Source organism: Odontesthes bonariensis, chromosome 16 (genome assembly GCF_027942865.1).
Source record: "Odontesthes bonariensis isolate fOdoBon6 chromosome 16, fOdoBon6.hap1, whole genome shotgun sequence".
NCBI classification, from domain to species: domain Eukaryota; kingdom Metazoa; phylum Chordata; class Actinopteri; order Atheriniformes; family Atherinopsidae; genus Odontesthes; species Odontesthes bonariensis.
This window is the reverse complement of record NC_134521.1, coordinates 34,351,516-34,379,261: the sequence shown is the minus strand read 5'-3', so window position 1 is coordinate 34,379,261 and position 27,746 is coordinate 34,351,516. Positions and strand designations below refer to the sequence as shown.

General features: G+C 44.5%; 1 protein-coding gene across 4 annotated transcripts in view; it reads left to right on the top strand.

Moving 5' to 3' along the window:
* The window catches only part of LOC142401498 (glutamate receptor 1-like), a 196,518-nt gene that overhangs the window by 130,757 nt on the left and 38,015 nt on the right, over positions 1–27,746 (top strand). For all 4 annotated transcript variants that reach the window (XM_075486943.1, XM_075486942.1, XM_075486944.1 and 1 more), the window contains 9 exons: positions 43–210; positions 2,111–2,215; positions 4,096–4,206; positions 10,605–10,811; positions 11,123–11,338; positions 13,023–13,146; positions 13,228–13,369; positions 23,742–23,940; positions 24,341–24,588. In XM_075486943.1, the coding sequence (XP_075343058.1) occupies positions 43–210; positions 2,111–2,215; positions 4,096–4,206; positions 10,605–10,811; positions 11,123–11,338; positions 13,023–13,146; positions 13,228–13,369; positions 23,742–23,940; positions 24,341–24,588 (1,520 nt within the window). The remainder of the gene's footprint in view (positions 1–42; positions 211–2,110; positions 2,216–4,095; positions 4,207–10,604; positions 10,812–11,122; positions 11,339–13,022; positions 13,147–13,227; positions 13,370–23,741; positions 23,941–24,340; positions 24,589–27,746) is intronic.

The following is a 27,746-nucleotide window of genomic DNA, read 5'->3' as shown; positions in this document are numbered from 1 at the left end:
TCGTTTTTATTTGCCCATATTTTCTCACCTCTGACCGCTCAGTACACGGGAGCTTTGACCTACGACGGCGTCAACGTCATGGCAAGGGCTTTCCAGAACCTGCGACGACAACGGATCGACATCTCTCGCCGTGGCAACGCAGGGGAATGTCTGGCCAACCCGCCCGCTCCCTGGGGGCAAGGCATCGACATCCAGAGAGCCTTGCAGCAGGTACGCAGTGAAGCTGCAGTCAGCGCTCGTTTAGAGCAGCTCAGTGTTTCCCAGTTGGATGATGAGAGCAGGAAACTGCCTGAGGCAGCGATAAAATGCACGAAACAAGCCAAAAGGAAGGATTTAAAACAAAAAGGGGTCAATTTAGATGATCAAACTAAATAAATGGAGAGTTTAAAGCTTTATTCAACCTTCACCCTGCTGAGAGGTGAGGGTGTCAGGATGGGGTATAACAGCAGCATCCACCAAAGGTTCAGGCTCTCCAACAAGAATGGGTCGTGGCTCACCGCTTTGCACTCACAAAAGTGCTTGGTGAAAAAACTACTCAAGTACTGAGTAACTGTTGAGTAACGTCTGATTTATTTGTTAACACAAGCATTCAATTAGACAGACAAAAATACTAAATAATCATCTTTAGGCAAATTAGAGTTCATCCAATTGATAAAATAAATTAAAACAAATTAATTAATTACAAAATAGCTTAAATTAAAATAATCCAGGTAAATTCAAGTACTTCAAAAAAGAATAAAAGAGATTAGGAAATGTTTAAAACATATGTAACCCATATGTAACCTAAAAAACAAACATTCATCTATCCATGGGGGAAAAAACGAGTTTAGGAAACTTACCGCTACATGTTTCCTCAAGTTAGATGTTGAGTTTCTGCTGAAATGTGCGTTTGTTTTGGTTGACACAGAAGACACATAATGTAGCTGCTGTTTCGCACTCTTTGTAAGGTAAACATGCTTTCAGTATGAGGCCTCGTCTGTGTCTTAATTTCCCACCGTTGATTCTGACATTTTTCATCTGTTTCTTTGTTTGTTTGCTACGACTGCGAATGCTAAAGCTAACCCGCCCCGCCGCTGAGATTGAGTATAGTCACGTGACCAGACTGCACGGCTACGTTTGATTGGTGAAACACAGTCAGGTGGTAGAGCCTTTGGCGGAAGTCTCTGGCTTTGTTCGAAATCGCATACTTCTCCTTCTTCTCCCACTACTCATACTAACTGTTTGAGTTAGTAAGCAAGTTTGAGTAAGCGAGAAGTTCCCGGATGCATACTAGATTGGCCTAAATTTTGGGTATGCATCATGACGTTACTACTCATACTCAAACTACCCAAGATGCAACTTAACGTGACGTCGCCGATCGCCATTTCCTGTCAAAACGGCAGTTTCAAGCTAGCTACAACGAGGGTAGGTTCACTTCCTGTTTTCAAAACAAAAGCACCAATTGTATCGTAATGGCTGTCCCTATGATAAAAGGCAACGGGTATTTTATTTTGTGAAAATAACCGGAAGTGCGTTGCTCACTGCGGCTAGCTTTAGTAGCGCCGAATTCATGGGAACAAAATTGTAAATAGCCGGTATTTTGTCAGGTTTTCAACACCTTGGGGATCTAAACGACTACTTTCTCGCCTGAAAATGTTTCAAATGTTGCTAAAGTTTACAGAGTTTAAAGCTTAAGAGAAATCAGCTTCAGGCCAGCTGATTTCGGCTCAGGCAGGAGCGAAATGCATTGTGGGTAAACGCTCTGCATAATGTCTGATCGATGACTATGCAGTATGGAAGTATGTAGTATGTAGTATGTAGTATGTGGTTTCGAACACAGCCTCTCTCTCTGTCAGAATAAAACATCAAAATGAGGCGTACGCGGGGGGATAAAAATAATGAGGCGTAGAATACCAGAGGTAAGAAGAAAAGTAACCAGCTCATTGTAGCCTAATATAGCGGAGTAAGAGGACAGTTTCTTCTGCACAAATCTACTCAAGTAAAAGTAAAAAGTATAGAGATTTAAAACTACTCCTAGAAGTATAATTTTTTCAAAAACTTACTCAAGTAAATGTAACTAGTTACTACCCACCTCTGATTGTAACGGATGATAAACACTGTGTTTGTGCAGGTGCGTCTGGAGGGGCTGACGGGTCGCATCCAGTTCGATGAACGAGGTCATCGCACCAACTACACCCTGACTGTGATGGAGCTCAGCCACCTCGGCTTCAGGAAGGTGCTGCTGCTTTTGTTCTGTTGAATTATTGGCTCTCTGACAGACACCTGCTTCTGGGCAACTTTTCACTGCATCAGCTCCTTTCAGTAATTACTTCCCTCTTCTTTGATTAAAACCGTGATAATCGGGGAAATCAGCAGAAAACTGCCAACCGTCAGCTTTCTGTTGAACTCCGTCAGACACCGACACGCTGCTGCTGCTTGCCTTGTTGTTCCTCCCGGGCCTCACATGGGAACACTGAGGGTCGAAGCCTTCTTATTGGAAACCCAACTGAGTGGAAACGCACAGAGAAAGACACAAAGCCACCACGATGAGCGGCGAACTGACCACAGATGTTCATGAACCCTCAGCGGGGTCGCTGCTTTACTTTGTGTCTGCTGTTCTTCTTCTGCTGTTACACAACCAGCGTCTGAACCCCACACGGAGATGAATTAACACACTGTGTGGAGACGGGAAATTAAGGTTTGGAAGATGGCGGCTGAGTCAGTGAGCGGAGGCTGATTAAGAGACGATGAAGTTTACCGAGCACATGCACAGCGACACACTCTGTCGGTGATCCTCAGTCACCTGGCAACAGTGAAATCACAATGAGACCATCTGAGTTAGCTCTTTAAACACATTTTACTGAATATTCATCCAGATATCTGATTAAATTTCAGCGTCCGCAGGTCGAATGTACCGCTGCTGAACAGAGGAAGGGATTTAAAACCATAAATTGTGATTATTTTTCCATGAATTAGAAGCCGGAATGTTGTTTTTTTTAACAAATAAGAGAAAATTATCCAAGAATAACTCGGTGAGATATTGAAGGTACGGAAGCCTGATTCTGTGATCCTCCTCCTTTCCTGTTACCGCTCTGTCTGCAGTCTCTGTCTGCAGGCTCTGTCGTTTTTGGGGTCTTTCTTCATTACTTAGGCTCCTCCCACATGCAAATCATTTACCTTATGTTATGCATCATAATCGATGTAAAATAAAGTTCCAGCGTTACCAGCAGAAATGATTCCAGCAGCATCCAAACCAGCAAAGAAAAATGTTTGAAAAAAGAACTTTTACAGAAAATAAATCATTCAAAAATGATGGTGCTAATGTGACACTATCTTAAAACTTTGTGTTAGGGTTGTGTGACATCATTATTTTAATATTGTAACTCAAACCATAGAAATACTAAGTTGTTATTTGAGATTATAAATTAAAGTTTTAAGATAAAATTCCACAATTCTAAAAAATCTTTATTGTGAAATACTTACTGATTAGAGAGATACCGTCTCAAATTTTCAAGTTCATGCGTCAGTTTTTCATAGATTTTCTAAGAATTTAAGAGGGAGCATGGTGCCTTGCTCAAGGGCACCTCGACCGTGGACTGCCACCCCTCCAGCTGTCAGTTCACCAATCTTTTTTTTCTTTTTTTTTGAGCAGTGAGAGGGAATCGAAACACGGCCACGGCCAGAAAACATATTGTTCCCATACCGGGAGTCGAACCCGGGCCACCTGGGTGAAAACCAGGTATCCTAACCGCTAGACCTCATGGCAGATGTATTCTGAACCTGCAACATGGAGACTTTTCCATTATTTAAATAGAGTTCCTTGACATTAAAACCATATTAATTTATGGTCACGTTTCGAGATATTTCTTCGTAATGATTTGTGATTATTTTTTTGGTGGTACCGAGCTTCGATACATTTGAGCTCTTTCGGATCCTCTCGCTGCCACCTACGCAGGCCTCTAGATGATTTTACCCTAATCCTCATACAGAATAAGTCTGTTCTATCATTTATTTATCATTTATCATCATGTTTTATCATGTAAAATCATCAATATGACCAACATCTGTGTCTGAAACGGACTGAAGGGAAGTCTAACGGTGCTCCTCTGTGTCCAGATCGGCTACTGGAACGAGAAGAGAGGCTACGTGAACACGGCCGTCTACAGGCCCATTCAGGAGGAGTTTTTCGGTCTGCAGAACAGAACCTACATAGTCACCACCATACTGGTAAGACTGGGATGCATCAAGCTCATCTCCACACTGTCCACTAGGACACTTGATATTTACGACATAGTTTTCTCCACATGTTTGAGGCTCTAAATAGTTTCTGCAGAAGAAAAGACCCCTTTGTTTTTCCTGTGGAACAGCAAACTTCCATACTGCATACTCATCGATCAGACAGTATGCCGAGCGTTTACCCACAATGCATTTCGCTCCTGCCTGAGCCGAAATCAGCCGGCCTGAAGCTGATTTCGCTTAAGCTCTAAACTCTGTAAACTTTAGCAACATTTGAAACATTTTCAGGTGAGAAAGTAGTCGTTTAGATCCCCAACGTGTTGAAAACCTGACAAAATACTAGACAAGATGCATTTCCAGAAAAAGTCCCTTTATAAGGGTGTTTTCTAACACAATTAAAGTACCCTGAATTCAGCTAGCCCACTTCCCAAGCTGAATTTTGAGTGTTTGACCATGAAATGAGCAAAAAACAAAATGGCCGCCAAAATTCTTGATTTTGGGAAGAATATGTTAGAAAGTACCCCTTTTCCATGGAAATAAATGGTCCCATGTTTGCATTTTACATGTATTCCTACACCAAGAAATCAAATCAAAGGCAAAATGTCATGGCAAAAAGATTAAATAACTATAACTAGGCCTTTTTATTGTTGTGATATCCTCGTAAGCTGGCATGCAATAGCAATAGCCTCCGTAAAGCACATCATCATACACAATTGTCATTCAATAAGCTTTGGAAAGAGAAAGAGAGAGAAAGAAGATAGTATTATCTAAAAGACTGTAGATAAAACAACCCTAATCAAAGGCAGATGAAAATAAAGCATAAATTGAATGACCTGAATGACTTGAATGAACTAAATACCAACAAACTATTTACAAAGATCGATTTCAAGGATCAAGTGACTTGAATGAACTAAATACCAACAAACTATGTACAAGATGGATTTCAAGGATCAAGAACACATTTAAAGCATTTTTTAATTAATTACAGTTGCTCGTAATTATTAGAGTACCGGTATAAGAACACCCCCACCCCCATCCCCCATCCCCCATCCCCCATCCCCCATCCCCCCAACCCCCCCAACACAGGTAGGCCTTAGGCCTATATGAACTGACTAGGCCTATAGGATAAGTGACAAACGCAAACAGAAAATGGGAAACCAGAACAGGCCAACAGAAGACAGACAGAATGCATCACACAACATAGATTAATAGGTTTTTTTTGTTCATGTTGTTTTTCATTTTATTTATTTATTTTTTTGCATTTTTTTGTATTTTTTTGTATTGTTTTGTATTTTTTTGTATTTATGCATATACATATGACAAAAGTGTGCACATTATACTATACTATACTATGTTGAGAGAGAGAGAGAACTTTTAACTATCACTAAACTGTTGTATTCAGGCAGTGTGTCTGGTCATCAGTATGCTGTCTGCATGCACACATAGCTGTGCATTTTAACCCTGATTTGAGGCATCTACAGCGTCTACTCCTGCATTGCTTCTGGCATTTACACGTTATCATCTCAAGGCAACTTTCTGGAATTGGACTCAATGACATTAATGTTGGCTGTAGTACTGACTCCTCATGTCTCCATCCCATTTCAGAGGGTGCAGGAAGCTCAGTTGTGGAGCAGTTGGCATTCCTCCAAATCATGGTTTGATAATGTGCCCTCATCACATGGAAACGGAATGAATCACTTGTTGGGGGCATGGCATCTGGTTTCCCCTTTTTAAAGAACAGCAGATGACGAGCTTTGTCAACAGAATCTGTTGTATGCACATTGTACATTCTGCAGATAAATGTTTCAGAAGATTGGATGGTGTCTTCTGTCAGTTCACCAATGCCCATGTTCTTCAGCAATGCATGGTGCTCCTTGAAGATCTTCCATGATGACCGATTGGTGTGATTAGCTATGTAAGAAGTTGTGTCACATCCAGTTAATGCATGGAAAGGTAGCAAGGATTCTGTTGAGCCTTTTGGCAAGTTGTCGAAAACATCCTTAATGGGTATGTATCGTCGTTTCTTAGACGTGCCTGACATCAACCAGAGATGCCTACATTGCATGTGTGGAAAGTGAGATACCAGAAGGAGGAGCACATCAGTGTCCCTGGAAGAGACAACGACCGTGTCAAACTGACAATAGATGGCATGCAGCACCAATCTTGTGTCTGCTTCTTCATGTGTGGATTTCAGAGGTGCCAAATCAGTCACACTCTTCGATGATTTTACCATACATTCCTCTCTGAATCCCCCAGCAACAACAACTTCTTTATCGTCAGGTGCCTGCAAGCATAGTTCATCAGACAAAAGGTGTGCTAAGTCTGCTTTGTTCTCAGGTAGAGACATGAAATTCAACCAGTTTATTGGAAGGGGTACATTGCGACCTTCCACAACACGTCTGACAGGGCGCGCTGCTTTTCTGCGTCGTGCTCTGGTTGTGCTCTTAATTGTTTCTGCTCTGTATCTGTCAAAGACGACATCGATTCTTTGATAGCTAGAACCAGCTTTAAGCACTGCTTTAATTAATTAATTAATTAATTTATTAATTAATTGAATTCCAATTGGCTTGAATTGGACTTACTATCTAAGTGCCTTGAGATGACATTTGTTGTATTTGGCGCTATATAAATAAAAATGAATTGAATTGAATTTAACATAAATGTCAGCCAAGTCACCAAAGGTGAGTGCTTCATCAGGCTTCCCAAGAGCCACCACCAATACTTGCCCATCAATGATGAGGCAAGATGGTGTTTCATGAGGTAGAATTACATCAGGACAGTGAATGCCCTCTGTTAACAAGTCAGTAAGCACAGACTTGTTTCCAGTGCGCAGTGTGCCATTTATTTCTGCAAGGGATACCGGCACTGGAAGAAGCTCATGCTTGAGAACAGAAGACAAATCAACTGGCCGACCAGCCTCATAGGCAGTGATTAGACGCTGCAAGACATTTCTGTCTGCTTTCAGGACAGTTCTCTTGGCCTTATCTTTAGTATGCTTGACCACTTCATACAACGTTGCAAATGTGGGAGCATTGTTCCTATGAAGAGGCTCAAAGATTGAAACCTTTGGCTGGTCACATTTGTTTGCCACAATCAACCTATCCTGAATGAATGCCCTGACTTCCTCTTCACCATACTGCCTGGCATGTAGCAGTGACTCTTGGATTGCCTCTGTTGCCAGATCTTTAGTGGTGAGGTTTTGGAGCATACTTGATACAGATGAGAACAAACCAAATTGTTGGAACATGGAAAGTAAAGAACTTTCATCAGTATTGTCTCTAATCTGCCGTGAGTAGGTTCCTTCATTGTGAAGTTTCGTGCTGCCATGGAGGACACTGTACATTCCATAGGTTTGATCTGCAATGAGTGATCTCAGGTTAAAAGAGAGTGTCCACCTGCACAAAGCTGAGGCTGTCTTGGTGATCCCAATGATGCCACCTCTTTTTTTGCCTGTGCCATTTACCCACTCCATAGCCTGATCAGGATCTACCTGGCTAAACTTGTTAGCCGATCTCTTGACCACAAAGTTGCCTTGTTGGAATTCAGACAAAATGGGTTCTGGAAGCTGACTCATCTCAAGTAGATACACTGGACCCCATCGTGCATAATTAAGATGGTCATACCGCTTAAAGTAGGGCAACATCAGGCTGAAAGAGTGAAGATGAAGATCCCAGATAGCTTCACGTTGTGCTCTTGTGTATTGTAGCAGAACAGTAACCATATCCATATACTGCCACCAGAAGCAGAAGTTCACATCATCAGATCGACTCTCAACAAAATCATGCAGAAGATTTCTGACCTTTTCCTGATCCAGAAATGAAATCAGTTCTGTAATTGTCTGAGGATCATCACCGTTAGCCATTCTAGAAAGACAAGTATGGAGGTCATCATCTGCTTCTGCAGCAAAGCAGAGAAGACTTGGCATGAGAAGACGCCAAAGGGCTTCCAGAGTCAACTTGTGTGCCCTCATGGCTTTGTTGTATGCCTTTCCTGCCAGAACAAGTGCAACAGGGCCTTGTCCAAGCAATCCACTTTCCATCCATACTTCAGCCAGTCCAGATCCATTCATATGATCTCCTATGGCCTTAAGGAAGTTCATTGACACGTGAAGTCCACCTAGGCGAGGTATTAACTTGTTCTTGTATTCTGGAATTGCCCACTTTAACTCCATAAGTCTGCAGTACAATGCTTGGTCAACCGTGATAACTGTATGGTCCTGTCCAAAATGTGAAGATATGGCCATGCATCTCTTCACAACTGTATTCAAAGTATCAAAATCGTGTGCAGGAGCGATGACTATTGGCAAATACCCCACAGCAGTCTGTTCATGTTCCTTTGATGACAGTGACTGGTTGAACACTGACCAAGAAGGCTTCACGTCTAAGTTTTGACGGTGCAAGAAGAAAGCTAGATCCGTAGCCTTTGCTTGTCTAGCATACTCATGCTTTTCTCCAGATCTGCCAAAGCATGCTTCGGCAATGGGTTCTGAGAATGTTGGTTTGAATGTCCTAGGAGTAATGCTGACAGGATGTAGCTCCATCAGGGCATTTGGCACACTTAAAGTATGTTTAGTGGACACCTCTAGATCTTTAAGAGAATCATCAGTTGTTTGGCCTCTCTGCCATGCTGCCATTTGTGTTGCATGGAAAGTATTCTTCCCGTCAAGCGTTTCATCCAGGATATCAATGTTATCACATGTGTAGTGGATGAATTTATCTGCCACAATGTTTGTTGGAATAATGGCACCATTCTCTTGGTTCAGTGTTTTTAGAGTGCTCTCGGCTAAGGAAGTGTCTACTTGGAGGACCTGGTCATAACTCAGACAATGACCTGCCTGGTTGAATAGTCGTACTAGGTCTTTTGACCGAGTAGCTTGATGAAGAGTACAAGCAAGACCGACATGTTTCGGAGTCCATTTTTTGCCACCACTGACACAATAAACAAGGTCTTGAGCCACACTCAGAACTCTGCTTTGAACAAGTTTTTCATTGCTCCCAATTCCATCATCTTCAAGAGATGTCTGGCCACCAACAATCAGGCTGAGTAGCATGTATAGACTATCTGGAATGCATGCAACAGCATCTGCTTCACTGACAGAGAAACCTTTGTGTCCTGCAGTTTCCATCATATCTCCACGGATCTTAAAAGCTACATTAACAAGAGAAAGGAAAATGTCATCATGGGACTTATACTTGGGGATGGCCAAGTTTTCCTCACTGTCATGTTTGTCAATCAGTTTCACAACTGCAGCTGGCTGGTACTTTGTTGGAATCAATAAGGTTTTTTCTCTCTGATACACACCTGTCAAGTGGTTGAAAGAAGGTGAAAGTGTCACCAAGGTTTGACTGTAACTTTTCTTTGAATGTTCCTCTTCTGCTTTGATAGCATGATGGAATGGTGGTTGAGGACTCCTCAGCTAGCTCCTTGTACCTTTCCCATACATCATCTAGAAGTACCACATGGCCTTTCACAGAGAATTGACTCAACTCTTGGCAAAGCCAGATCATGGCCAGATCTGTGGTAGTGGCATCCTGCTTTGTTTTTAAGATTGACCTGTTAAAGGCACTAAGACAGGGCAGATGGTATTTACCTTCTGATGCAATAAGGTCAATGACTCCCGCCAGTCTTAAACCCACAGTGTGGTCCAGCTTAGAACCTTCAAGGATCTGATCACTCATTTGAGTAGTCATTATGGAGATCAGACGCTGTTTGTTTTTGGAAGCCTGGCAAAAGATACAATGGTTCCAGTTCATAGGATGCACACCTTTTCTAAGCGAACGGCCTTTACCACCATTTGGTTCGCTACTATCTGTCGACTGACGTGAACACTCTAATTGAAATTTCTTTGTTTCACGTTCTAGTTTTGTTTTGTCTGTGAAATGTGCATAACATGTTTTGTGCCATACAAGCGATGTTGCAGGGGCAGAACTATACCGGCTGTTTACAATTTTGTTCCCACGAATTCGGCGCTACTAAAGCTAGCCGCAGTGAGCAACGCACTTCCGGTTATTTTCACAAAATAAAATACCCGTTGCCTTTTATCATAGGGAAAGCCATTACGATACAATTGGTGCTTTTGTTTTGAAAACAGGAAGTGAACCTACCCTCGTTGTAGCTAGCTTGAAACTGCCGTTTTGACAGGAAGTGACGATCGGCTACGTGAAGTTACGTTGCATCTTGGGTAGTTTGAGTATGAGTAGTAACGTCATGATGCATACCTAACATTTCGGAGAATCTAGTATGCATCCGGGAAAAAAGTCAGTATGAGTAGTAGTAGTTGTAGGAGAAGTATGCGGTTTCAAACACAGCCACAAACTGATATTTCTTAAGCGTAACAGCATAAACGTTATAGAACAGCAGTAATGTCGGCTCCCTCTGCCTGCTCACAGGAAGCGCCCTACATGATGCTGAAGAAGAACCACGAGCAGTTCGTGGGAAATGAGAAGTACGAAGGTTACTGCGCTGAACTCGCCGCAGAGATCGCCAAACATGTCGGCTTTGTGTACCGCCTCGAGCTGGTGGGCGACGGCAAGTACGGCGCCAGAGACTCGGAAACAAAGATGTGGAACGGCATGGTGGGAGAACTGGTGTACGGGGTGAGTGCGACCACACAGTTGGGGGATGTTGCTGCAGCCATGATGGAATAGAATGAATCTTCAATGTGGCTGAAGTGCGCTAAAAGAAGAGCCGGTTTGTGTGAGCTGCAAAAATCAGCAGTGACAGGTGTACAGATGTTTTTAATGAGTCTGTGAGCTCGTCTGTTGGCTTTGGCAGGCAGAAACCGGGTTTTTATGGGGCAGAAGCTGGGTTTTTATGGGGAAGAAACTGGGTTTTTATGGGGAAGAAACTGGGTTTTTATGGGGCAGAAACCTCTGTGTCACAGCCTTTTCTCTCCGCCCTCCTGCAGAAGGCCGACATGGCGGTCGCCCCGCTGACCATCACTCTGGTGCGAGAGCAGGTGATCGACTTCACCAAACCCTTCATGTCTCTGGGAATTTCCATCATGATCAAGAAACCCACCAAGTCCAAACCGGGTGTCTTCTCCTTCCTCGACCCGCTGGCCTACGAGATTTGGATGTGCATCGTGTTCGCCTACATCGGAGTCAGCGTGGTGCTCTTCCTGGTGAGGAATCTGTTCTCTACTGCCTACATTTATGCAGAAGATCTCCTTTAATCCTCTGAAGAGTTTCTCTGCCACAGGAGTTTTCAGACCTGATAGTTTTCTCTTCTCTAAGCTGAAATAGTTACCTTTAGTTTGAATATATCTCAAGAAGGAGGTTCATGAAATTAAACAATTAGTTTAATAATAACTGGAGAATTTTTATTTGTGCACATAGTAGCACTCGGTTCAATACAATTCAGTTAATTTCAGTTTTATCTGTAAAGTGTCACATTACAACAAATTTCATCACTTCAGAGATACAGTCCAATTCCAGCTGATTACAATCCAGTTCACTGTAAAAATATCCTAATCCAATCAAATCTTAACTAAATTAAGAAATAGTTGCTGAGCTCAGGAAACCAGCAGATTGCACTGAAACTTCTCTTTGATCCCTCCTGAGCGTGCACGTGGCGACTGTGGAGAGAAAAAACTTCCTTTGAACAGGAAGAAACCTCCATCAGAACCAGAACATGGAAGGGCAGCCATCTGCCTGGACAAGCTGGGGGCTGAGAGGACAGGAAAGAGGGGACAACAAGCACCGTAACACCAGGCCAGGGACACCTGCTGAGAGAGAGAAACACAAGTTAATGACAACAATGATGTCATATGTACATGGAGAGGAAAGAGAGCACAGGGAGGAGAGGTGCATCATGGGAGCTCCCTCAGCAGTCTGGGCCTATAGCAGCAGAACTATGGGATGTTTTAGGGTCACCTGAGCCATCCCTAACTATATATCTTTATCAGAAAGGAAAGTTTTAAGGCTGATCTTAAAGGTAGAGAGGGTGTCTGCTTCCTGAAGCCAAACTGGCAGCTGGTTCCACAGAGAGGGGCCTGATAACTGAAGGCTCTGCCTCCCAAACTGGCAGCTGGTTCCACAGAGAGGGGGCTGATAACTGAAGGCTCTGCCTCCCAAACTGGCAGCAGGTTCCACAGAGAGGGGCCTGATAACTGAAGGCTCTGCCTCCCAAACTGGCAGCTGGTTCCACAGAGAGGGGCCTGATAACTGAAGGCTCTGCCTCCCAAACTGGTAGCAGGTTCCACAGAGAGGGGCCTGATAACTGAAGGCTCTGCCTCCCAAACTGGCAGCTGGTTCCACAGAGAGGGGCCTGATAACTGAAGGCTCTGCCTCCCAAACTGGCAGCTGGTTCCACAGAGAGGGGCCTGATAACTGAAGGCTCTGCCTCCCAAACTGGCAGCTGGTTCCACAGAGAGGGGCCTGATAACTGAAGGCTCTGCCTCCCAAACTGGCAGCTGGTTCCACAGAGAGGGGCCTGATAACTGAAGGCTCTGCCTCTCAAACTGGCAGCTGGGTCCACAGAGAGGGGCCTGATAACTGAAGGCTCTGCCTCCCAAACTGGCAGCTGGTTCCACAGAGAGGGGCCTGATAACTGAAGGCTCTGCCTCCCAAACTGGCAGCTGGGTCCACAGAGAGGGGCCTGATAACTGAAGGCTCTGCCTCCCAAACTGGCAGCTGGGTCCACAGAGGGGGGCCTGATAACTGAAGGCTCTGCCTCCTTCACAGTGACACCTGCTATTGAATAAAAAGCTCTTGTTATCTCTCACATCATGAAATGCAAAGGTTAAAAGCTGCCTCTGATAAATGCAGGTGTGACAGCCTTAATGAAACTTTGCTCTTCTGTTACAGGTGAGTCGCTTCAGTCCGTATGAGTGGCAAGGGGAGGACTCTGATGATGAAGACGAGGCCGTTCCCTCCTTTGCTTCACGACGAGCTCCGCCCACTTCCTCCTCTGAACTTCCTCGCTCTCCAGGTGTCTTATCATCACAACCTGAAGCGTCCTCATTGTGACTGGACTTCCATCAGCTCACTTTGATTCTCTTTTTTCTGCCAGGCTTCTCTCAGTCTCAGAATCACAACCAGAACCAGCAGAAAGAAAAGGAGACTCCAGAACACACCAACGACTTTGGGATCTTCAACTCTCTCTGGTTCTCACTCGGGGCCTTCATGCAGCAGGGCTGCGACATCTCCCCCAGGTGAGGACACCTGGGCAACACGAGAACTAGGGCTGGGCGAGTTAACTCGTTTTTATCGCGTTAATTAAATAATTAATGAGTTAACGCGTAAATATAAATAATGCGTTAATTAAATATTTAATAAATATTTTATCGCGCATTAACGCAGGTTTTATTATTTATCTTATTATTGTAAAAGTCTGTTGCTCACAGGCTTTTATTTTGTAAAAGTCTCTTTCTCACATGCTTTTATTATTGTAAAAGTATGTTGCTCACAGGCTTTTATTTTGTAAAAGTCTGTTGCTCACAGGCTTTTATTATTGTAAAAGTCTGTTGCTCACAGGCTTTTATTTTGTAAAAGTCTGTTGCTCACAGGGTTTTATTTTTGTAAAAGTCTGTTGCTCATAGGCTTTTATTTTGTAAAAGTCTGTTGCTCACAGGCTTTTATTATTGTAAAAGTCCGTTGCTCACAGGCTTTTATCATTGTAAAAGTCTGTTGCTCACAGGCTTTTATTTTGTAAAAGTCTGTTGCTGTCTGCTGCGGAACCGGAAAAGAAAGTAATCGGCGGATCCACCAAACGTGGAGAAGGGTACGGAACTTTTACTCGGCCATTTTCATTTTAAAGTTCTTCCAGACGGCGGAGTCGACAGAACCAAAGTCATCTGTAAACACTGCCAATATACCGCCCATTGATTGGATGCGAGACTACTGTTCTTTTCACAGATGTTTATTAACGCCACATCAACACCGTAGAACTACATGTTCGCGTAAACAAAGTAAAAGAAAACATTAGTTGTTGTAATCATTAAAGAAATAGCATTCTTAACATTGCCGCTGGTACCAATAAATAATCAAAGTAATACTGGCCACTTTAGCGTCATTCATTTTAGAGTCATTCCCCAGAGGCAATCTTCATGGTCAGAACTAGGATTCTTTAACTTCCACTTCTCCTCTGCATCACATTCACACAGTTACAGCAAACACCACGAAGCATGGAGTAAAAAAATAAAGTTAAACTAGCAGGTAACATCACCGCTACAGGTGTGAAGCTCATGGAGCTAACCGGCGCTACTTCCTGTGTTACTTGTTTCAACATAAAAGCACGTATTTCGAAATAAATACAGACAAAAACTCCTGCATTTACAGCCAAGTTGAATTGTCTTGTCACCATAATAGTTCCAGTCTAAAATATCACTTAAAGGCAAAACACACAACTGATAGCAGCAAGTCATTCAAGGAAACAGACAGTGGAGCGAGGCTTCTACATAAAAACTACATAAAGATGCTGATGTTAAAAGTGTGTTTGCACAACAAATGTTATGGCACTTTCATTCATATGGCAGCACATTTAAAATAAAACTAAATGCTAAGAGCTATACACTACTTAATTTTTGGATTTTGTGTAAAAAATGCGATAAATCGTGATTAATCAGGGAAATCATGTGATTAATTAGATGAAACATGTTAATCGTTGCCCAGCCCTAACGAGATGACACCCGCACCATCGCTGACGTATACATCGCTTATTGGGGTTGACACATTATCGTAAAACATACGACTGCGACGTCCAGCCGATTTTGTGGTGTGTTCCAGCTGTGTTCCAGCTGTGTTCAGGCCCAAGGTCTTTTCTATTCTGGATCTGCTGCACTCAGTTTCATCACCATGTGTCCACAGTTCTATAAGTGTGTGTAGGTGGCTTCCTCAGACAATGGCCTCATTATAGAAATGTTGTCCAAATGTCCTGATATCATACTTCAGGTTCAGCAGTTCACAGGTGTGTCGTGTGTGGGGACATCACCTCCAGACATCTGTGGTCCGTATAGCAGTGGGTAGGACTATAGGATAGAGATAAAACAGTATGTTCCCGTTATTCATGCCTAAAACAATCTGGTGATAAACATAAAGTGGCACCTACTCATTTCTTAACCTTCATGTTCGCTTAACTTCACTTCCACCATTATAGAGGCTGACATCCTCCTTCAAGCCAGTGGAGCTGCTTTAAGTTAATGATGAATTATTAGTGATTCTTACACTTTCAGTATAAACAGTTTAAAGATATTTCATGTTAGGCTGCAACTCGTTCCTAAATAATTTGTTTGTTTCCATTTCTTCATACAGCAACTCGATTCAATTCAGTTTTATTTATAAAGCGCCAAATCACAACAAACTTCATCTCCAGGCACTTCAAAGATAGAGTCCAAATAAAATCCAGTTCATTGTAATACAACGTCACCTCTCTGCTGGGGAAGGAGCCTGAGCTGGTGCGCGAGGCTGAGCGGTTCCGGCTAGATATAGTCGGACTCACCTCGACGCATGGCTTGGGCTCCGGAACCAGCCTCCTCGAGAGGGGTTGGACTCTCTTCCACTCTGGAGTTGCCCGAGGTGAGAGGCGTAGAGCAGGTGTGGGCATACTTATTGCCCCCCGGCTGTGCGCCTGTACATTGGGGTTTACCCCAGTAGACGAGAGGGTAGCCTCCCTCCGCCTTAGGGTGGGGGGACGGGTCCTGACTGTTGTTTGTGCTTATGCACCGACCAGCAGTTCAGTGTACCCACCCTTTTTGGAGTCCCTGGAGGAGGCACTGGAGAGTGCTCCTTCGGGAGACTCCTTCGTCCCGCTGGGGGACTTCAATGCTCACGTGGGCAATGACAGTGACACTTCTGTGCTTGTCACGGACTGTCCATAACGAACACCATGTTCAGGCATAAGGGTGTCCATATGTGCACTTGGCAGCAGGACACCCTAGGCCGCAGCTCAATGATCGACTTTGTGGTCGTATCGTCGGACTTGCGGCCGTATGTCCTGGACACTCGGGTGAAGAGAGGGGCAGAGCTGTCAACTGATCACCACCTGGTGGTGAGTTGGCTCCGCTGGTGGGGGAGGAAGCCGGTCAGACCTGGCAGGCCCAAACGTATTGTGAGGGTCTGTTGGGAATGGCTGGCAGAATCCCCTGTAAGGAGGAGTTTCAACTCCCACCTCCGGCAGAGCTTCAACCATGTCCCGGGGGAGGTGGGGGACATTGAGCCCGAATGGGCCATGTTCCGTGCCTCCATTGTTGAGGCGGCCGACCGGAGCTGTGGCCGTAAGGTGGTCGGTGCCTGTCGTGGCGGCAACCCTCGAACCCGCTGATGGACGCCAGTGGTGAGCGAAGCCGTCAAGCTGAAGCTTTTTGGCCAGTGGGACTCTGGAAGCAGCTGATGGGTACCGACAGGCCAAGCGGAACGCGGCCTCGGCGGTTGCTGAGGCAAAAACTTGGGCTTGGGAGGAGTTCGGGGAGGCCATGGAGAATGACTTCCGGATGGCCTCGAGGAGTTTCTGGTCCACCATCAGGGGGGGGGAAGCGGTGCACCGTCAACACCGTGTATGGTGAGGGCGGGGCTCTGCTGACCTCAACTAGGGACGTCGTGAGTCGGTGGGGGGAATACTTCGAGGGCCTCCTCAATCCTACCGACACGCCTTCCGATGAGGAAGCAGAGTTGGGGAGCTCGGACAAGGGGCCTCCCATTTCTGGGGCTGAGGTTGCCGAGGTGGTCAAAAAACTCCTCGGTGGCAAGGCCCCGGGGGTGGATGAGGTCCGTCCTGAGTTCCTCAAGGCTCTGGATGTTGTAGCAGTCACAGTGTTTGGATTAAGAGGCCTTCAGTCTCTGAAGATACCCCAACATTCCTGTGGGGGATGTTTACGTATGTGGATAAAAAAACAGACCTTCATTTTCTTTCCACAAAGGAAAGAGAGACAGAAAACTGCCTAATTTACAATAACCTTCGGCCTTTGGAAGTTTTTGGGGAGTCGAACTCGCAACAGACGCTTGCAATAAAAATTGGGATAGACTCTAACGAACAAAGAACCTTTCTGTTGGAGATGTTGGAGGCCTCACTATCTTATCTTTACCATGAATCGAATTGACATGTTAACACCCTCTCCCCCAGAGAAAGAGACCAGATGGCTACATACGAACTGAGAAGACTTCACTAAGGCTCACTTTTAGGCGAATCTTAAAACTATATTAAATGTGTTTGATAACCGTATACAATTTCTTTCAGGTTTCCAGCTTGATCACAAGACGCATATAGAGACAATTTGTACGATTCTGGCTTAAATATTGACAAAGAACTGATCTTGGTTGGAAATGCCCAACCTGCCTGATGGAACCACATTGCCCCCTAGTGGTCTGCAGTGTTGATTAGTTGAACATTTAAATCCCAGAGGACAAATGGACAAGATATATGCAACTATTAACTTCTAACGATGTCCCTTCGGTATCTATTTGGTATTTGTTTGGTATCCCCATTGAAAACACAGAAAATTAACATTGTGTGGTTCACTATTCATATGTCACGATTTTATAGATATCCATCTGAATTTTGAAGTCATAATTGTCTTTATCATGTGTGTTATTTTGATGTCTTTATATTGCAAGTCTATGTTATATCTTTAATCTGCATATCTTAACAAGATGTGGTGTTTTCAGAATCACCGAGACAAATGTTCTATGAGACGGAGTAATGGAGAAATAAGAGTTTTCTTTGTTCTATCCAGAAATCCCCATATAGCACAGATCACCTTACACAGACACCCAGGCAGACATGCACACAGTTCAAGCATATCATTGGCTGAAAAAGTAGTGTAAGCCCCGCCTCCGAGAGTCAAAACCCGGAGCCCGCGAAAAACACTCGCTCTCTAGTTCTCTCGTTTGCTGGCTCGCTTCAGGCGGCTCTCTTGCTTCTTGCCTCTTGTTCCAGAAGAGTTCCAACCCAGAGTTTCAGAAGGAGATTTGAGCAGAGAACAGCTGCTCAGAGAGTTTTGGAGATGGTTTGAGCAGAAGAGAAGAGCTCACCAGAGTTTGGGAGTTTTCCCATAATCTCAGGAGAGAGCGGAAGGACGTCAGGATAACGATGCAGCGGACGACCGGAGGAGACCCTCCAGAACCCAGTGAGACCCCGGAGACGAGAAAGAAAGACCCGAACAAAGATAAGAACAGAATGAAGTTTTCCTACCAAGAAAGCCAACTCCAAGCAACCTTTTATTAATCTTCTGTGAACTTAAGTTCACTTCATCAGAGAAGCAACGGACCCACTGACACTCAGAAGATTCGATCATCTAACCAAAGCCCTCGGCACCATCGTTCCCGTTTCCCGGTGGAAAGGAGCAACTGAGAAGTCCGCTAAAAAGTCAGCCACCACAACCAGGAAGGCCCAGAGAGCGGAAGAGAAATCCCCTCGGACCCCGCGTGGCCGCTGCCGTGTTCCGAGCTGACTAAGCAGAACTTCAGCACAGTAAGACCGACCCGTTTTCACCTTAAAGTGGGTTTGATGGATGTCTCGAGGCTTTCACAGAATGATAAATTAATCCTAAATGTCAGTATTTAGCGTCAAATAGTCAGCCAACCCAAACTATTTGAATACATCCAGTATCTCCCCATTCCCATATTTTATTTTATATTCACTAAGTGTTTTATATAATCACCCATATTCCATGCATCTCCTGTTTGTTTAAAGGTTCATGTCTAAGATCATATCAATGTAATAAACAGTTCATATATCTATATATATGTTATAATCACAGATTGTGTCGTATGCTTTCTTTATGTAATGTCTGTCCAACCAAACGAGAACTTTCACGAAAGTAGCGAGATATGAGACTGAATATTAATTGATCATTAAATTGATTATTAATTTAACATACCAGGATCGTAAGATTTTGAACAGTTTTCCTCCCTGACTGTGACTTAAATTAAGTTAAAACCTAGGTAGGTGGTGCCCTGAATTCGAGGTAAGGTTTATTTGAGACTGTAAGAACATCTCATACATCCTTATATTTAATACGTATATAAATACCCAATAACGCTACAATGTTGTAGGGCTGTCTTGGTTGACACGCCTCTGCAGCATCGCGTGGACATCGGGGACAGTGCCTCTGGACTGGCAGATCGGGGTGGTGGTCCCCCTCTTTAAAAAGGGGGACCGGAGGGTGTGTTCCAACTATAGGGGGATCACACTCCTCAGCCTTCCTGGTAAGGTCTATTCGGGGGTACTGGAGAGGAGGATCCGCCGGATAGTCGAATCTCAGATTCAGGAGGTGCAGTGTGGTTTTCGTCCTGGCCGTGGAACAGTGGACCAGCTCCATACCCTCCGCAGGATCCTGGAGGGTGCATGGGAGTTCGCCCAACCGGTCTACATGTGTTTTGTGGACTTGGAGAAGGCGTTCGACCGTGTCCCTCGGGGACTCTTGTGGGGGGTGCTCCGGGAGTATGGAGTGCCGGACCCCTTGATATGGGCTGTTCAGTCTCTGTATGACCGGTGTCAGAGTTTGGTCCGCATTGCCGGCAGTAAGTCGGACATGTTTCCTGTGAGGGTTGGACTCCGTCAGGGCTGCCCTTTGTCACCGATTCTGTTCATAATTTTTATGGACAGAATTTCTAGGCGCAGCCAGGGCGTTGAGGGGGTCCGGTTTGGCGACCTCAGAATTGGGTCTCTGCTTTTTGCGGACGATGTGGTTCTGTTGGCGTCGTCGGGCCGTGACCTTCAGCTCTCACTGGAGCGGTTCGCAGTCGAGTGTGAAGCGGCTGGGATGAGAATCAGCACCTCCAAATCTGAGACCATGGTCTTTGGCCGGAAAAGGGTGGAATGCCCTCTCCGGGTCGGGAATGAAATCCTTCCCTAAGTGCAGGAGTTCAAGTATCTCGGGGTCTTGTTCACGAGTGAGGGACGAATGGAGCACGAGATTGACAGATGGATCGGTGCGGCGTCTGCAGTGATGCGGGCTCTGCACCGGCCCGTCGTGATGAAGAAGGAGCTGAGCCAGAAGGCCAAGCTCTCGATTTACCGGTCAATCTATGTTCCTATCCTCACCTATGGTCACGAGCTGTGGGTAGTGACCGAAAGAACGAGATTGCGAATACAAGCGGCCAAAATGAGTTTCCTCCGCAGGGTGTCTGGCGACCCTTAGAGATAGGGTGAGAAGTTCGGTCATCCGGGAGGGACTCGGAGTAGAACCGCTGCTCCTCCGCATCGAGAGGAGTCAGATGAGGTGGCTTGGGCATCTGGTTAGGATGCCTCCTGGACGCCTCCCCGGTGAGGTGTTCTGGGCCCGTCCCACTGGGAAGAGGCCCCGGGGAAGACCCAAGACACGTTGGAGAGACTATGTTTCTCGGCTGGCCTGGGAACGCCTCGGGATCCCCCCAGAAGAGCTGGAGGAAGTGGCCGGGGACAGGGACGTCTGGGTCTCTTTGCTCAAGCTGCTGCCCCAGCGACCCGATCCCCGGACCAGCGGAAGATGATGGATGGATGGATGGATTTAAAACCTTAAAATGCTTTCAAACAGCACTTCTCAGGTCATTGGCTGTTGTCATTGTCCTCATAAGACAGCTGACATAACCTACTTTTAACAGTCAGATGCATCCGTACATACAGGCTGTTTTCTGAAGAATGCGATTTACTTTAATTCAAACATGTTACTGGATGCTCGAACTTTGAAGAGAAAAAGCGAGAGCCCCACCAGCACCCGTCCCCTCTTCTTCCTCAGCCATGCCTTTGGAACGTGTGCAGAATGTGCTTTTCCATGGTCTGCTTGAACAAATCACGGACGTCCCTGGAAAAGATGTGGTCTTGAAGGCAGCGTATGTTGCTGTAAAATCTCAGTGAGCTTTTCTGAATTAATGCTGCCATCACAGAAGTGGAAATGAGCTTTGCAGAGGGCCCTGATCCAACCCCATCCCATCCCAGAGCCTGGCTGCAGGGACTGGTTGCTGACAGCAGTCTGGATGCTCCTTTGGCTCTTTGCTCCATTTTGGCCACAAACAAAATGCTTGGAGCCTGGCATTATTCGTTATCTTTTGTGTTATGAAGGAAAATAGAACTCTTACTACTTTCCAAACACATGTCAGTTGAGATTTTACTGTATGTTGCAGCCCACAAGCTGGTATTTAACTTAATTGGGGCTCGTCCGGGATTTTGTCCGGTCGTATCAAACATCACGTTGGTGAACCCAAATGTATGTTGCAGCCCACAAGCTGGTATTTAACTAAATTGAGGGCTTGTCCGGGATCTTGTCCGGTTGTATCAAACATCACCTTTGTGAACCCAAACAATGTGGCATGACCTGTTATGATGGATTTGATTCATAATTGTCAAGCAACCCAGAGTAAAATGTTGCCCTTTATATCCCAATCAGTAATATTCTAATATGTTTAAGTAACATCTGCATGTTCATCATGCTTTATAGTCAGTGTTACTGTGTGTTTTAGTGCACGTCCCATCACACAGGGTCACCCTAGACAAGCCATTCAGGGCTGCAGGGCTGAACAGGATTAGTGTGAGTTTGATCTGATTTGTGTGAATGTATGCAGGTACAGATGCCCTGCAGAAAGAGTCTCTCAGCTTTACTTTCAACAGCTGAGCTGCAGTCCTCACACCTACTGTACTGCCTGAGATGAAGATAATGTAACATGTCCAAGCAGAACAATCACACATGTTGCAGCTAAAGCCTCTGGAGGTCAGTTTGTGGTTGTCAGAAGCTGCTTTTTTTGTCTCTGATAGGTGATGAATTGTCATGCTTTGTTATTTATCTGTCTACTATTATTGAACAAAGTCACAGTGAGGCTTTTAACTTCAAACCACCGGTTTAATCAGTGACAATCCAATTCCCAAATATCCCTGATGGTGTGTAAAACCTAAATAAAACACCAGACTTCTTATTTCTGTTCTGTTAAAATTGAAGGAGAGAAACTTTATTTAGTATATATTGTTCAACACATCATGGCAAACAGAGGCTTTTAAACCGTGTGTCGGTGACGAGCTGGATGGTTGTTCTCCTTTGTAGCCTGAGGACGCAGCGTCCTTTACTCGTCCTTCCGATTGGTCAGACCTCAGAACAGTTTCCATTTCACTCCAGGCCATCTTAAATGAGGTCGGGTCCAGAAAAGGCAGCAGTATTTCTGGATCTTGGATGCTTTTTCTGTGCTCGTTAAATGTTTAACTTTACATGTGAACGCGGTGATGAACCGTTCGCAGTGATGTTTATATGTATATAATCAGGAACGGATTCAATCAGACAGACAAAAATACTAAATAATCATCTTTAGGCAAATTAGAGTTCATCCAATTGATAAAATTAATTAAAATGAATTAATTAATTACAAAATAGCTTAAATTAAAATAATACAGGTAAATTCAAGAGCTTCAATAAAAAATAAAAGAGACTTAGGAAATGTTTAAAACATATGTAACCCATATGTAACCTAAAAAACAAACATTCACCTATCCATGGGGGAAAAAACGAATTTAGGAAACTTACCCCTACATGTTTCCTCAAGTTAGATGTTGAGTTTCTGCTGAAATGTGTGTTTCTTTCGGTTGACACAGAAGACACATAATGTAGCTGCTGTTTCTCACTCTGTAAGGTAAACATGCTTTCAGTATGAGGCCTCGTCTGTGTCTGCATTTCCCACCGTTGATTCTGACATTTTTCATCTGTTTCTTTGTTTGTTTGCTACGACTGTAAACTGTAAAGCTAACCCGTCCCGCCGCTGAGATTGAGTATGGTAACGTGACCAGACTGCACGGCTACGTCTGATTGGTGAATCACAGTCAGGTGGTAGAGCCTTTGGCGGAAGTCTCTCTCTCTGTCAGAACAAAACATTAAAATGAGGCGTACGCAGGGGGATAAAAATAATGAGGCGTAGAATACCATAGAGGTAAGAAGAAAAGTAACCAGCTCATTGTAGCCTAATGTAGCGGAGTAAGAGGACAGTTTCTGCTGCACAAATCTACTCAAGTAAAAGTAAAAAGTATAGAGATTTAAAACTACTCCTAGAAGTATAATTTTTTTTTAAAAATTTACTCAAGTAAATGTAACTCGTTACTACTCACCTCTGGTAATCATCTTATTTGGAGGTTCAGTGAGGACTCTTATGTTTGTTTTTAAGATGATTCTGGCTGATTTTTTACTGTCTGCATCAAAATGTAAACCCTTTTCAATGATGAGATTAGATAGATTTTATTTCCGGAGACTCAAGATTAATGATAATAGTAACAGCATCCAGTCTAACTTTAACTGTTAACACAGGTAGATCCAAGAAGAGGAGGTTTTATTTCTGTTTTCGGGTGAATTTAAACACCGACACTTTCAGATAGCTGTAGATTTTCTAAGGTTGTATCCCTGGAAATTGAAGTATTATTTAATTTATTTTTAAACATGCATCATTTCTGGGCTTTTTTGGTTGAATTTGAAGCCCAAAGAGAAACTGAGTCAAATTTATTCCTCTCAGAACAGAAAATAACATTTTATATTGAAAACAAAAAGCAAGAAGTTTCATAGTTTAATACTTTTATGTAGCAGACAGCTTTGATGCAGCCAATGTTTCTGAACTGATCAATTTCTTGTTCTTTCTCCTCAGGTCTCTCTCGGGTCGAATTGTCGGAGGAGTTTGGTGGTTTTTCACCCTCATCATCATCTCCTCCTACACAGCCAACCTGGCAGCCTTCCTCACTGTGGAGAGGATGGTCTCCCCCATAGAGAGCGCAGAGGATCTGGCCAAGCAGACAGAGATCGCCTACGGGACGCTGGATGGAGGCTCCACCAAGGAGTTCTTCAGGGTGAGGTCATATTTCCTAATATTTGTTGTCTTTGCTGTGCGAGTTGTTTAAATTCAGAATTCATATGGTACTGTGCAAAAGCCTTGTTCTTGACATTGTAAACATAGAAATTAATGCAGTTTTCAGTTCAAATATTGACCCAAGAAGCAGTATATAAAATGAAAATAGAAGTGGGCCCAGTACAGCACCTTGGGGTACCCCACAGATCTAAGGCACTCAGATCTAAGTTATTGGAGTATCACTTTGTCAGTTACTTTGGATTAAAAAAGCAGTAGAGACGCTGTAGGTTCACAACTGGATGAAGCAAAGAAGAAACTAACTTTCCTGAATGTTGACACAGAACTAACAGAAATGTTGGAGCTCATAAATGCACTGTCTTTGATCGCTACTCCCACCTCAGAGGTCGAAGATCGCCGTGTTTGAGAAGATGTGGTCGTACATGCGTAGTGCGGATCCATCTCCGTTTGTGAAGAACACCAACGAGGGAGTTATACGAGTGAGAAAATCAAAGGGAAAGTACGCCTACCTGCTGGAGTCTTCCATGAACGAGTACATCGAGCAGAGGAAGCCCTGCGACACCATGAAAGTAGGCGGAAACCTGGACTCCAAAGGCTACGGAGTGGCCACGCCCAAAGGATCGCCCCTTAGGTACACTCTGAGTGTCCTGACAGGGCGTCAGTGTGGGGTTAATGTTGTCATCCTGTTTTTGTCTCATTTTGTGGGACTTTTTAAATAAGGAATTCATATTATATCTGTTTCTGTCATATCATTGGTTGGTAAAAAGTCTAAATTATTATTATTTAGCCAATTATCTGCCAATTTCAGCCAATAATTAAAGCAGCTGTGCAGCGCCCTCTGATGTGTGGGCACCAGCGTCTTATTAATCAAAATGAAGGTCTGCTTCATACAAATATAGCTCTTAAAAACACACGAAGCTTAAACGATGAGCTATAAATATGAAAAACATAAAGATTTAACCGACACTTTATGCATATTATCAAAATCGCTTGAATCATGTTTACATTAAAGTCGTAGAAAACACTAAACATTTGTTTACTTTAACAGCCACAAGAAAATAAACTTTCATCTCGAGTTTAATACGGAAAATGTTAAATTAACTTCAATTTAGTTGCTTATGGAAGTGTTTCATCCTATTTAAGCTGCAAGTTTCTGTGATGTTGATACGAGATGTGATTGAATAGAAAAATATAAAAACTGAAAGAAAAATTAGGTTAAATTTTTACGTCCGGCAGTAAAACAGAATGATTCATCAAATCCCTTTAAAAAAAAAAACAGTGTTGAATAAACATATTATGCTATTAAAGGATATATCACCATAAAACAAGTTATTTTTAACTAATTTAGTTTCACTTCATCACAAAACAGACCTTCATCCACTTTGACTTTGAGGGCAAACCTAAAAGACCAACAACAACACCAACAGAACTAAGAGCAGCCCACGGCTCAGGTTTCCCACAGATTTCTAAGACTGTCCCCACGTTACAGCGAAATGCTGCAACATGTCGGCATGTAACTGCAATGCACCGATGCCGATAGGTTGTAGAACCAAACTCTTCATGTTTAAAGCATTATCAGATAAAATCCCTGATGGAACTTTAAGAGAAAGCCGTTGGATTTACTGCAGCCTATTGTTAATACTAAAAACCCAATGTTTGAGCTGCATTAGGACCTGTTAAGATCTCGTAACCCAGAGTTTTGAAGCGTCAGTTTGATCTGAGAAACGATAACTGAGACTGTTGAGGCTTTTAAGCATCACCTGTTTGATGTCTGCACACTGAGAGCTGCTTCTGACATGTAACCGTTCACGTCAGAGATCAAATGATCGCAGCTGCTGGCTGATGAGTTGATAAATTTCATCCATTTTGTTGAACTTGATTGGAAAATATAAAGTAATTCACATCTCACTGTTCGACTTGTTAACTGTCTGTGTGTCTGTCTGTCGACGGTCAGTATCTTAATCTGTCTCTGTGTGTCCTGTCTCTTTCTATTTTGTCTTTGTCCATATGTCTGTCGGTCCGTCTGACTGCCCTGTCGGCCTGTTTGTGTCTGTTATCTGTTATGCCTGTCTCTCTGTCACCTGCCTGTCCCGCTGTCACCTGCCTGTCTCTCTGTCACCTGCCTGTCTCTCTGTCACCTGCCTGTCTCTCTGTCACCTGCCTGCCTGTCTCTCTGCCACCTGCCTGTCTCTCTGTCACCTGCCTGTCCCGCTGTCACCTGCCTGTCTCTCTGTCACCTGCCTGTCTCTCTGTCACCTTCCTGTCTCTTTGTCACCTGCCTGTCTCTCTGTCACCTGCCTGTCTCTCTGTCACCTTCCTGTCTCTTTGTCACCTTCCTGTCTCTCCGTCGCCTCCCTGTCTCTCTGCCACCTGCCTGTCTCTCTGTCACCTCCCTGTCTCTCTGCCACCTGCCTGTCTCTCTGTAACCTTCCTGTCTCTCTGCCACCTGCCTGTCTCTCTGCCACCTGCCTGCCTGTCTCTCTGCCACCTGCCTGTCTCTCTGTCACCTTCCTGTCTCTCTGCCACCTGCCTGTCTCTCTGTCACCTTCCTCTCTCTCTGTCGCCTGCCTGTCTCTCTGCCACCTGCCTGCCTGTCTCTCTGTCACCTTCCTGTCTCTCTGTCACTTTCCTGTCTCTCTGCCACCTGCCTGTCTCTTTGTCACCTGCCTGTCTTTCTGCCACCTGCCTGTCTCTCTGTCACCTTCCTGTCTCTCTGCCACCTGCCTGTCTCTTTGTCACCTTCCTGTCTCTCTGCCACCTGCCTGTCTCTCTGCCACCTGCCTGTCTCTCTGCCACCTGCCTGCCTGTCTCTCTGTCACCTTCCTGTCTCTCTGCCACCTGCCTGTCTCTCTGTCACCTTCCTCTCTCTCTGTCGCCTGCCTGTCTCTCTGCCACCTGCCTGTCTCTCTGTCACCTTCCTGTCTCTCTGTCACCTTCCTGTCTCTCTGCCACCTGCCTATCTCTCTGCCACCTGCCTGTCTCTCTGCCTCCACAACCACCAGAACAACACCCCTCACATCCTGACCAGTCTCCACCTCTGTAACTCTGTCTCACTGAGCTTTGATGCTGTCAGGTAAAACAAACGCTCTGATCTGTTCCCGTTGTTTCAAAAGAAAATCTGATTGGTCTGTAATAACTGCAGTAAATAATGAACACAGTCTTGTCCTGGAATGCGAACAGATTGAATGAGGAATACATCTGAGCTAAGGCAACAAGATGAGCTGGGTTAATACAGACTGGGGGTTTACAAAAGTTAATGGCAACAATGATGTCATATGTACATAGAGAGGAAAGAGAGCAGAGGGAGGAAAGGTGCATCATGGGAGCTCCCCCAGCAGGCTGGGCCTATAGCAGCTTAACTATGGGATGTTTCAGGGTCACCTGGGCCATCCCTAACTATAAGCGTTTATCAGAAAGGAAAGTTTTAAGCCTGGTCTTAAAGGTAGAGAGGGTGTCTGCTTCCTGAAGCCAAACTGGCAGCTGGTTCCATAGAGTGGGGCCTGATAACTAAAGGCTCTGCCTCCCAAAATGGCAGCTGGTTCCACAGAGAGGGGCCTGATAACCGAAGGCTCTGCCTCCCAAACTGGCAGCTGGTTCCACAGAGAGGGGCCTGATAACTGAAGGCTCTGCCTCCCAAACTGCCAGCAGGTTCCACAGAGAGGGGCCTGATAACTGAAGGCTCTGCCTTCCAAACTGGCAGCAGGTTCCACAGAGAGGGGGCTTGATAACTGAAGCCTCTGCCTCCCAAACTGGCAGCTGGTTCCACAGAGAGGGGCCTGATAACTGAAG